The 12941-nt window shown below is 37.7% G+C and overlaps 1 protein-coding gene across 2 annotated transcripts in view; it reads left to right on the forward strand.

Annotated features, from left to right (window-relative positions):
• Window positions 1-3017, forward strand: part of YPEL2 (yippee like 2) — a 29494-nt gene extending 26477 nt beyond the window's left edge. For both annotated transcript variants that reach the window (XM_053454645.1, XM_053454646.1), the window contains exon 5: window positions 781-3017. In XM_053454645.1, the coding sequence (XP_053310620.1) occupies window positions 781-870 (90 nt within the window). In that variant the 3' untranslated portion in view covers window positions 871-3017. The remainder of the gene's footprint in view (window positions 1-780) is intronic.
• The last annotated feature ends 9924 nt before the right edge of the window (window positions 3018-12941 follow it).

A 12941-nucleotide genomic window follows, 5' to 3' on the forward strand; every position in this document is an offset into this window, starting at 1 on the left:
TGTTAAAAGCCTAGCAAAATATTTGGGGGCTTAGCACCCCTGCACAAGTCGCTAGACTTGGGATCAGGAAAACAGGGCTGCAGAATAAAGAAGTGGGGGAAATAAAGATAAATTAAAAGTAAAACAAATCCAAAAAATTAGTATTTATAAACAGTTTTTCAGCAATAGTAGTACCTATCTTGATGAAGAAAATTAAAAGCACATTTGGAGAGGGTGTGCAAAAATGTTAGCTTATGTTTTAGTCCTAATATCGTCTTCTATGTATTAGTGTAGTTTAAAGCACATGAAAAATTAAATCTGGATGATTAAACATGGCAAAAAAAGATTAATCATCACGGGACTCTTGTTTCATGAAGTAAGGATCCCCCTACCATTAACCTTTTGCAAAGCCCTATTTTTTTTCTAGTATATAACTATGTCTTATGTATAGTGGCGTAAAACTCATATTAATTAGTCTTAGTTTTCTGATATTTCCTCATCTGATGGACATGCATACATGACTTTATAGCTAAACCCAATGGGCCCTTGTCTGTCTTGATCATAGAATGGTTTTCTGCATCTCCTCATGTGACTAAATTCGGGAGTAGATTGTAGACCCAAATTTGGCATCTTGAGATTCTACAAAAAAAAACCTTGCATTTTTCTTTTAAAATAATAAAAAAAAAAAAATAATAAAAAAAGAGAAAAATTGTGCGACCAGCCAAATTTTATTGTCCACCTGTCAAAGGCTCATTATTTATATTGTATAGAGAGATCTATTTTTTCTTGTTTTTTTGCCAGGAACATGCATTTGAAAGCAGCCAGAAGTATAAAGAAGGAAAATACATCATTGAATTAGCTCACATGATCAAGGATAATGGCTGGGATTGAAACAGCGATCCCTCTAAGAAGTCTGAGAAGAACATCCAGCTGAACGTTATACCCTTAGAATGATCGAGTAACTGAGTGCTTGGTTTCATATAAGTCAGAGGCTGTGCCGCATGGAGCATCCTCTCAGCCGTAATCCATCATTCTTGGTGAATGGCCTCTCAATTTCTGACACTCTGTCTCTTTGCTTTGTATCCCTTTTGTGAGTTGCCCTTGGCCTCATCCTGCTCTTTCGTAGAGTTGGTTAAAGGAAAGAATTAAGAGCCTCACAGCCCAGTCACTTCTTTTACTGTTAAAGTTGATTTAAAGCTGTATGTATGGCATAAGGAATGAGACACACTGGGTGGGTGAGGTCATGGATTAAAACTGAAAAAAAGGATGGAGTTGTTGCTAGTAAGTCAGGGTTGTATGGTGGAATTTTGTTAAAAGGTTCTTTCCTAAGGAAGGGGAAAACCTTGCTGCTTACTTTCAGGAAATGCTTGGTTATGAACATCTACCTTGCAGATACCAAAAATGTATATGTCCAAGAAAGTACAAAGACCGGAACTACCCCTATCCATGGTAATGCTGCAATCCAATTATATTGGATATGGCCAAATGGTACTTTCCCCCTCCTACATCTATTAGAATGATTTAACACAAGATCAATGAATCTTGTTTGGTTTATGGGGTTTTTGTTGGCATTATTATTTTTCCCAAACTGCACCTTAATCCCTGCACATTATATACTGAATGTCCAGATTCGCTACACCAGTAATGATGTAGTCTTCACTGAATAAATCACCAAGGGAACATTACAGATTGTACCTGATAAAAAAAATAAAAAAATAATAATAATTAAGACCCAATAATTTTCATAAAATGGGGGTCCAGCATCTGTCACAGTACAGAGTATGAAATGAACATCCATCTACACAGCAGCTTACGTGCTGTACCACAGCACTGAATCACCAGATGCACAGTCATCATTGTGGATTATTCGCACAAGTATAAACTAGGAGCCAAATATTTAATTTACTTTCTAATAGAGAGCCCAAAAAGGTGCATATTTGAGTTTTTAGATTAAACGATGGGGATAAGTAGTAACTGTATAACGTATATTATAATTTGCCTTTTGCCTCTATTGATCTGGGTGATCAATAGTCATACTGATATGAAAAAGATAATATGCAAAATAAAAAAACAATATAAATGTCATGCCAGTATTCTATTATGGTTTTTTTCCCAAATTCCTGTGCTAGTAGAGTTACAGGAATCTTTCAAAACAGAAGAGAATGTGTTTATTTTAAGGCCTTTCCTAAAGCTCTTTCTTCCTTCAGGCCTAATTTCACATGCAAATAATATATTCAAGCAAACAAAAATGTCAATATATTTGTCGCGTGTTGTCTTGTACTTTGTATGCCAGATTAGCTTGGTGGCAGATGCAAAAACGATGAATGGATGATGAAAAGGGTGACGAGGCTTCCCTTTAAGGAAGGATTGCGTATGGAAGGCATTGAGGGTATTGCAGTCCTCTGATCCGTTTTTGTTTTAAATTATGCTCTTATGAAAGGAGCCATCTGGCCACTCCTAGAAAAGATAAAAATGGGTAACTAATTCGTGTAACCGGCTTGTTAACCCATAAAACCATTGACGCAGATGGCCAATGATAAACACTTTTTACCAACTTCAAGTTCTCAAAACTCAAAAACATTGAGTGTTATATTACTAGTTTTGTTGGTTTCAAGTGCTTCCAGCCTTCCAAAATGGCAGAAGAATCAAAGCAACATAATGCACCTGCTCAACAATAGCATGTTTCATATAATTTAAGGCCATTTTTACCCCTTTCCATAGACATGACATGACATGCTTTGAAACTGTTTCCCAAAAAATTTTATTTGGAGCATTTCAGAATATAACCAAATTCACTTCCTGCCATCCTAAAGGCAACTTACTAGGGTTTCCTTGCGTATTTCTCTTTGAAAAGAGTTTCAGAAAAAATGTAAAAAAAAAGAAAAAACTACAGGTTAAATCTAAGAAAAAAAAATTGCCCTTTTCTTTCTAGATAGTTTGGACTTCACTGACATTCAAAGGATTTATATAAAGAATGTGCCTTTCTGTTGCCCATATTATATTAGAACTGGTTTGCACAGGCCAAAGGTATTTAAAAATGAATTTGCATTAGTGTGGTTTCATCACATATTACATTTATTTTTTGTATTTGGTGTGAATGATGTAAAAATACAACAATGCAGTTTCAACCCCACATCACACCGATGTGGGGTTGAAACGGCATTGTTGTATTTTTTTTTTTTTTTATACTGGCACACATTTTTATATGCATGTGGACATTTGTTGGAACTAGATATAGTTAGCTGTAGGATTCACATGCCACTTGGTACATCATATAGAGCTGGGTTTTTTTTAGCTCTTCATTGGGAGTTCAGATGAATTCTGAGGAGGCATAAAAAGTTGCAAAATGTTATTTAGATAAGATTTTTTTTTTTTTTTTTACTGCCAGGATTAAAAGCAAGAAATCCAACTCTACATGCTGAACTATTTCTAAACTATAGCAACAAACTCTGGGAATAACTGCTTCTCCTATTTGATTCGCCAATGTTTCAGCAATACTGTGCACCATGGTGACATCGGAGATTATGTATAATTTGCGATGTCTGTGGAGCACTAATTTTCTTTTGGTTCGTTTTGCTGTTGCATCAATTCTAGAATGTGGAGCTTTGTAGCTCTTAAGTCTAGATATTGGCCAACTGCCCCTATGTACAACGTTCAGTGACAGCTGTTTGGCTGTCTTGATCTTGAATTTTTCCAGTTCTTTCAGTGAGTATCCCAATCCTCCTGATGTTAAGGCAGTGTGGGATTTTGCTGCAAGTGATGACTATGTCAATATAAGACATTCCAGGTCTTCATCATAGAAAATTTCTGATGTTTGTTGCTATAGCTTGACAATTAAGTGCAAAACCAAACAGGCCGCGGCCAAATTTGCAGAATGCAAGCCTATATTTCACTTTTAGATTTTTTTGGAAAGCTTTATTTGCACAATGAGCTTAAAATGTATATTCTCTTACCTAGTTACATTTAAGTAAAAACATGCTTTTTTTGATACCTGTTCTAATGCTGTTTGATTCCCAGTTAAATATGGGTTTCCTCACCAAAGTTAGATTCAAAGGAGTACTTTCGCAAAGCTTTAGTGAGATGGCAGTCTTCATTTATTATGCTATTTCATTTCTATTTAATGCTGCTAAGACTGTACCATACACAGTGGCTAGCACTTGGATCATAGTGACTTAATGTAGCCTTTCTTCCCACAGGTTAAAAAAAAATACATGCACTTTTATTGTTGTAGCTCTAAATGCTTTTCCTGGAAGCCCTTATAGCTCTGAAGGTTCCAAATGCCAAGAACAAAACCCTTCTTGTTTAATATATAGCGCCCTGGTCCTGCAGTACGGTGTCCCTATTGGGAATTCAGATGCCCCAAGAGTGTACTTTAGGGTTTTACTTATTTTTTTTCTTCTTCAACATGCAAAATATTTAAAGATTAATATATAGATTATATATAGATATATATAGAAGTGTCTATAAAAATAGACTAAATATCACTAAAGAGTTTTAAATGCATTTGACTTGGATATTGCAGAGTTGGTTCCATTAAGGAGGGTACAAGTACCATTTGAAAACATTGCTTGTTTGGCAACATAAAAAGGAAACATAAGATATTTAATTAATCTTTAGATTAATGTAACTAGTTAAGAAAATATATTTTAAAACGTATTACGTTGCCGTGCAAAATGAGTACCCAATTGAATATGAGAAAAAAAAATATCTTCTCTGTATGTTCTGAAAAAGGACAGCAAAATGATTTGAATTATGGAACATTTAAGAACCCTCCAAAGCACATTGATTAAGAGCTCCAGTAACACTGTGGCTTTTTGGATAGTGGTTGGATATAATGTAATAAAGCTGCAAAATATCAACGTTAATGTTGGGTTACTGTACCTTTCAGAGGAAAGGTTTTCTGAAGACCCACACATTACATTTTCTTCCCATATAGGTTAATCTACTAAAACTCTGAACTACGGTAATGTAACTTTCTCTAAGGAACATTAACAATCCTCAGTTAACTTATGAGGGAGTGTGTGGTGTGCTGAATTTTTAGAAGGTTTGACAATGTGTTGTATTGAGTGTTTTGAGAAGACACTTCCACTTTAGTGCTCCAAATTCTGAACCAGTTACTGTTCAGCTGTTTTAAAGTCATAGTCTCCAGCAGATCCTTGGGCAGATTTGACTATAAATGAAAGGATGTATTTTAGAGGCTTTATTTACAGACAGGAGGGTTCCTTTTAAGTGCGTCGTAAGGAGGCAGAGCTCTTATCTTAAAGGATAGCTGTCAAAATTAATTTGGCTTGATGGTTTCTAAATATCTGGATAGCTACCTTTTAAGTATTGCCATGTAAGCTTGATAAAGAAGATCCTTCTTCCCGTAATAAAACTATCCTTTAGTGGTCTTTTAGATCACCAATGTATGCATTTTGGGCAAAATTAATATATTAACCTGGAAATAGGGGGCAATATCGCTTACATTTTTATTGTAATAGAAATATCTGGTATTACTTTGGATGATGTTAAAAGGCCACAGTAGATACGTTTACGATGCCTGTGTTTGGTGTAAGTTAAATCCTACAGAAGAAAGTAAAGGGAGGAATCGAAGATCTTTCTATGTTAAACGTTGTGAGGTTTTCTGAAATCTTCTGCGTACAGGGGATTGGTGAGGCTCATGCATGTAGCATATTTAACGTGGAAAAACTATCCTGTCAAACCTTTACAAGCATAATTCACTTGTGAGGTATAAGAAATCCATATTCTATCTTACAAGGTAAATCAATCGGATACATATGTGTATTGCTTCTGTGTTTACAAAATGTGTGTACTATTTTGTTATAATATTGCTTATGAGTTTTATCAGGTCACGTTTTGTTCTCAATGTAAACGTTTGTCTCCATGTTTTGTGTTACTGTACATAACTTTTCCGTATTAGGCAAAAGTGCATTATTTCTGTCATTTACAATGTGTTTGGTGCTCATTTGAGAGAGAAAAAAAATAAAATTTTCAAATAGTAAAAGAGTCTGAGTCATTGAATAGCTGAGCCATTGGCATCTGGTTTCACTATAGAAATGTATTTTTATTTATGTAGCTCCAACAATTTATGCCGTGCTTCTTACAATTCAATCAGAATTGGCAAACTAAAATAAACCAATACATTGGTTAAACAGGGCCCTGCTCACAAGCTTTCACTATGACGTGACAGACTAGATAAGCTGAATGGTTTTGTTAAATTTATTTCCATGTCAATTACAACCTCCACAGAAATATTACTACGGCAACTTACCTGCACCCAACGAATAACACACCACAGAAGCAAAATTAACATGCCTTGACAAAATGAATACCATAATAAATTTAACATACCTGATTAAACACTCTGAAGGTACCTTTAAAATATTCTTCCCGGGGTAACAGCTGCGTACATTCACCGATCTAAGAAATGGAAGACATGACCATCCATGTGCAAAGCAAAACCACCAAAACACAAATTTAAACAGAAGCCAATGACAGCAGGAGCATCATAATGGCAAGCTAAAAGTTTCTGCACACACTGATATATGTAGAAGTATAATGGACTGAAAGCTTTAAAGACTATCTTGGTCTCTTCTTCAGGTATATATACTGCTATATAGGGTTGGACTGGTGATGACATGGTGGCCCTGGCACTTTAAGGCCAGTGGCCACCTAATGACAAGTGCAGGCAATGGGTGGAATTGCGTGGACACATTTCATTTTTATGCTTGCATAGCATGCAGGGGGCATATCCTGATCGGGTGGGCATACTAGCATTTGCCAGTCTGGGCCTGCAAAGACAGACCCTAAGACATCAGCACTTACAGACGCACAATTCGGCATTCGCACTCACTCCACACACACATCAATACTAAGAGGAGGACACGCATGCATACAATTTGCAGGTAGATGCTCACATAAGAACCAAATGCATATGCCTGAAGAAGAGACCTAGATAGTCTTAAAATCGTGCAGTCCATTAGACAGCCAATAAAGGTATCATCTTTACCAAATTAGCTTTCTGTGGCTAAAACCGTACAACGGTACCTTTTTAAGTGAACTCGCATCTCTTCATTTTTAGATGAGGCCTTGTAAAGCTGAACCTGTCTTTTTGGAGGGCAGATATAGTACCATTGGATAGAAAGTCCCATAGACAACTCTATACTCAAGACAATATGTTTATCCCTCTTAGATTGTATCATGATCTATGTCTAAATGTTAGGATACAATCATTTGACATCTAGATACTTTTGTATCTAGATGTCTAACTATAGTGTGATGTATATACATATTTTAACTTTTTTTTCCCCATAGAGATAAATTTGCATTTAATGCGCTTAATGAGCTTTTTTGTGCATACATTTTTTTTATAGCTTCAGTGCTACTACATATTACAATGAGAAAATCACCAGCCTAGATTTTATTTTATCAATTAACCTCTGTCCAAATTTAATTGTCACACCAAAATACAAAGGATTTATATCTAGCAGCAGCATACTAGCTGTGGGGGAAAAGGAAAGAAACTTTGATAGCAACATATGTATAATTTAACTTGATTGCTTTCCATCTTAAAGACATCTAACAAATCCTAAAATAACATGAAGATGCTATAGAATATAATGGATGAAAACAAAAATATACCAAATGTTTATGCTTTTATTTTGCAGATACGTTTCAAGTGTTTCTATAAAGGCCAAAGCTTGGGGTCTGTGGGGGGTTGGTTCTTCCTTGCTGAGGAAATCTGTCTGGCATCCTCAATGGGCAGAATAAGTCTAAAATGGATCTCTTTTACGGTAATAGCACGTGTGCTAAAATATGAGAAACTAAAGTGAGTACTTTCTAGAGCTATGACTTGATCGTTGGATGGCTCACCCTTATTTCCATGTATAAAACAAATAGGAGGTGGAAATCGGTTACTCGATTAAGTTTGTCTGAATACAGAAAAAATAGACTGGTGGACCACTAAATTGTTGTGGAAATCTAATGAGAAACGAAGACATAGTGATCAATATCTTGCCAAGATGTTCTCACCAAATGATAGTGGAGGAAGCAGGTAAGTCATGCTGATTAAAGGACAGAGCAGTGCTTATTTATCCCCAGCATAGGACAAACTAGGCAGCACATATCATAGAAAAGGCAACAAACAGGTATCAACCAATGTGGTAACATATCTTACAGCTAGGTAATGTTGTGCCTGGTGGATGATGAGTCATTTTAGGAACAGGCTAGATAAACATCATCTTTCATAGCCAATGCTATTGTGTAGGCCTTTCTTCTCCTGTTATGTCTTTTTTGTCCCAAACACTGATAAGTAGGGCATACTGTTCATGGAAGGTATGTTTTAAATAAAACTCATTATTAGTATTTTTGAATCATACTGGTCTCCCTGAAGCCTACCTGTCCTGCTCCTAACGGGAGGTCGTAGGGAACTGTACCATGTCAGGGAAGTGGTGCTAGACCCCAAAGTGCCTGAATGGGGTCAGGATGTGGGCAGAGACAACATCACCCAGACTCCATCTGTAGATGAAGAGATGCCGCGGAGGCCCAGTAAATAAGATGTGACTCCTGGAGCCTCCAGGCCTAACGAAGTGACCGGTATCATTATTACCCATGTTCCCCTCATTTGAATATTCAGAACATAAATACTAAATGAGACTGGAAGAAATAATCTCGAAACGATTTATAGTATAGCCCTTAATCTCCAAAGCTGCAATATTAGCATGGATGGAAAAATCTGTTTCTACCTTTGTCGGATTCATTATTCAGTTTTCCATTTTGTATTATTTTAAAAGGCAAAAAACATCAAGGAAAACAAACGGCTCGCAGAGGTTATGAGCTTGAGGCTTGATTAACCCCTTCACGACAAAGTCCGTACATGTACGGGGTCACAATGCAATGCATTGGTGGCAAAGCCCGTGCATGTACGGGCTGCTAAGTACCTGCATTACAGCAATCACAGCAGTTTTGTATCATGGGAGGAAAGCCCTCCCCCGAAGAATTTTTTTTTTTTTAAATGGCTAAAACAGAGCTTGGTAGCGATCAGCAATTGCTTCCTAAGCATAATCGTTGTTGCTGACATGCCTCGATATTGAGGCATGTCAGTAACCCAACCTCCTACCCTGATCGCCTTGTGATTGCACCGAAGAGCAACCACAAGTGCCATCAGCGAATGGCATTGCTGCCATTCACAAGATGGCGGCTCCAAATGTCACATCAATGAGTTCACAGAGGGTACTGCATTCAACCATGCAGGTCAATGACGCCCAGCTAACTCAAATTACCCAACAAACCCATGCATTGGGGGGGTATCGATGTACTCAGGAGATGTTACTGAACACATATCAAGGTGTTGTTTTAAAGTGACATATAGCAGGAGCAGTAAATTCACACCTTCCAATGTGTGTGGGGAAAAAATACTACCGTAAAGTTTGACAAAGACTGATGGTAGAATTAGTGCATGGAAATGGCTAAAATACCAGCATTTGAAATACCCTGGGTGTCTAGTTTTCAAAAATAAATGGTTTGATGAGGTAAATTGCATTGGGCGGCTTTAAAGATACCCAAAATAGCACATGAGGCAGAATGACCAGATTTCAGGAAAAATAGTTTCAAATAGCAAAACGCTGCTTGTAATTATTGCCCAATAACTTGCAGAAAAAAGCAAAAAAACATGAAAAACATTGGGTATTTCAAAAATCAGGACACATATTTAGCAGGTTTTTCATTAGTTTTTGCAGATGAGTAAAAAAAAATTTAATAAAGGTGAGAAAAAGTCCTTTTTTTAACAAAAAATCACCATATTTTATCTTTTTTATATATATATATATATATATATAGTAAATTAGATATGATAAAAATAATGGTATCTAAAGAAAGCCCTGCATGTCCTGAAAAAAACAATATATAATGTGTGCGGGTGCACAAAATGAGAAAATTACAGCAACACTAAAAAATGTTAAAAGACCCTTTATCCCAAAGTATACTAAGAGTATACTACGAGTCTTGTCACTAAGGGGTTAAAGCCAGATTGAAATCATAGCACTTTAATAAAAAATATGAATTCATTATCTCTTTAGTTAAGCTCATATTGCTGATATAATCCTGCCTTTGTAAAATAATCATATAGATTGTAGTATGCTGTGCCAAGTTTACACTTAGCACTTTGGTGGTTCAGTTGAACCTATTAACAGAGAGATCAGACTCCCACTTAGAGCTTTATGGTGCGTTATCTCACTTGCACATTCACTGATATGCAAAGCAGGATCATAGTCAAACATACTGCTGTACAGGGTCGGACTGGCGATGACGCGGCGGCCTTGGCACTTTAAGGCCAGTGGCTGCCTAATAACCAGGTATGGATACAAGTTACATTATTATGCTCACATAGTGTGCAGCCAGGCATATACTGATCTGATGAGCACACTGGCATTAGCCAGTCCAGCCTGCATAGACAGACAGTTCGACATCAGCACTCAGACACTCACACCACACACAGCACAACACTAAGAGGAGGACACACACAAATACTATGTGCAACACCCACAGACAGACGCTCACATAAGAACAACTCATAGGCACTCCTTACCTCCCATGTAATAATAATATGTAATTTTGTTTAACAAAAGATCATTCCATTTGTTAGATCAACTGTTATATTCCCCATTAGATCTACCGTAAATATACAATATTAACAAACATTTGGACAAAATATTATTGATTATGACAGCTTTGCGTTAGATCAGGTTTGACAGACAAAATCTTTGTTAGATCTAGTCTAATTCCTGAGATATTGCAACTTTGTTGAGTGGGCTGGCGCCCTAACAGGGCTATGTGATGTATTAAGGGGGCATACTGCTTTACATTTTTTTATGTAAAACATGCATGGTTTCTATCTATTTTACGTTTTTTGATAGCTGCTATCTACGTGCAATGCTGTCTCAATGCAGTATTGGGCCTCTTGAGATTCCCCCCATGGTTGATTTTTATTCTCAGTCTGGCTCTGAGCTAGAAACATAAAAACATATGTGTTTGCAGAAGAAGCATTCGGCCCAACTAGTCTGCCCAATTTCCTTAGCTCCTAAGTTAAACTATGTATGTCTAAACTAGGAGGATTGAGCTCCAGACACCTGGTATCTGTAACTGTGAAAGTAAACTGGAAACCTCATCACAAAATCAATTAATTACATAGCCAGATAATAGTCTGCTCTCCACAAAATGTGATACCATATACTTACAATTAACATATAGTCTGCCACCATCACAGTGGTTTACTATAGTTCCAATAAGAATATATGTAGCTATCTACAAACAACTGTATAATATATTTAAAATAAGCATATGGGCTGCTAGCCAGAGAGTGTTATAATATATTTAGAATCAGCACATATCTTGGTAGCTACATATAGTGTAGTTATGACCAGCAGCACACAGTCTGCTGCTAAAAGACAATGGGACAGTGAGCCCCAGAGACCTTGAATAAGCGGAGTGGTTGCATGACTGGGTGTACTGAGGTGGTCAGATTCAGGCAGGGGAGGGTAGTGGAGACAATGAAGATGTAGAAGCGGCATTCAGGTTATTGCCAGTACACCCGGAATGCTTCCACTTGCTAGGTTGTTGTTGGGAGGATAGCTATTATTGTATGTTGACAAATGCCTGCCCATGGGATGTTCTCTCATGTGAATATTTTGAGGTATTTAGCTCCTTCCTTGAATGGGTGGTCAGAAAGGAAGCAGGTGTGCAATCTGTATCAAGCAACTTTTTGCATGATAGGCCTGCTGCTTTGGATGTTTGGGGCATGCTGCTGACTACGCTAAAGCATGTTTTGACAGGTTTGGGGTTTTCTTGGCCCTGCACAACGTTGAAATTCCTCTGCATTAAAATTAACTCATATAACTAATATGGTTTTTCAGCTTCCCATGAACAACATGCTGGATTTGAGGTGTTTGGTTGGGTGTGTTCAGCGCAGCACAGAAGATGACGTTAAAACTTTTAGGCAAACTGAACTTTGCATGTCACATAATCCCCATGGGACATTTTTTTTGTATGCGGATGTCCTTGGCAACGGCTGCCATTAAGTTCCCCCATTATTTTCTCAGAGTTGAAGGACGATCTCGCTGTATGGGATGTTTTTCTCAAAGAGTTCCATGGTAGACGAGGACCTCTGTGATGGAGAACTTAGTTTGTTTACTGATGTGGCAGGAGCCGAGGGTTTGGCGGCGAATTTCCAGGGCAGATGGACCTCTGGCAGGTGGCCAGGGCAATGGGCAGGGAAGCATATCTTCAGGAATTTGGTATTTTTAGAATTATTTCCCAACATGATGGCCATTCAGCTGTGTGGGGTAATAAGAGGATTAGGTTTAGGTGTGACAACACGGGCATTGTCACAGCCATTAAAATTAACATCATCTGGTGTTAAGGTGTTTGCAATTGAACATGTGTGTCAGGGCTATTGCTGGAGTAGTTAATTGCATTACCAATGCTTTATCACAACAAGAATGAGTTCAGCTTTGGTTGTTGGCTCCTGGTGCAGAGAAAAGAGGATTAGGTTATACCAGCATATGGCGTGTCAGCCACAGATGGTGATATAACAAAGTTATTACCAGAACATGCTGTGCCAGCCACTGACGGTGATGCAGTATAAATATCAATATCATTGTCATGTAGTCTTCCAGCCGCACAGTACAACATGCTAGCTATTCACAGTATACAGGCTGCCAGCAATAGGTTGTACATGATAGTGACAATAGTGAGGTCTACAACTCCAAAATACTCTGCCAAACAAACGGTTATCATGATGGTGGCTGCATATCACAAGAACTTAAGTGCTGTGGCAGCAGCCACAGTTTCCTTGATGCTCGTTCCTGGTAACCCTCCTGGTTTGACACGCCCCGCTCCCCACCCGTTTTTCCTTTAAATGGTGGTGTTTCCCGCTGCCGTGCAGTCCTGGCCGCGTCCCGCAAGGG

This window comes from Spea bombifrons, chromosome 2 (assembly GCF_027358695.1).
Source record: "Spea bombifrons isolate aSpeBom1 chromosome 2, aSpeBom1.2.pri, whole genome shotgun sequence".
Classification (NCBI taxonomy): Eukaryota; Metazoa; Chordata; class Amphibia; order Anura; family Pelobatidae; genus Spea; species Spea bombifrons.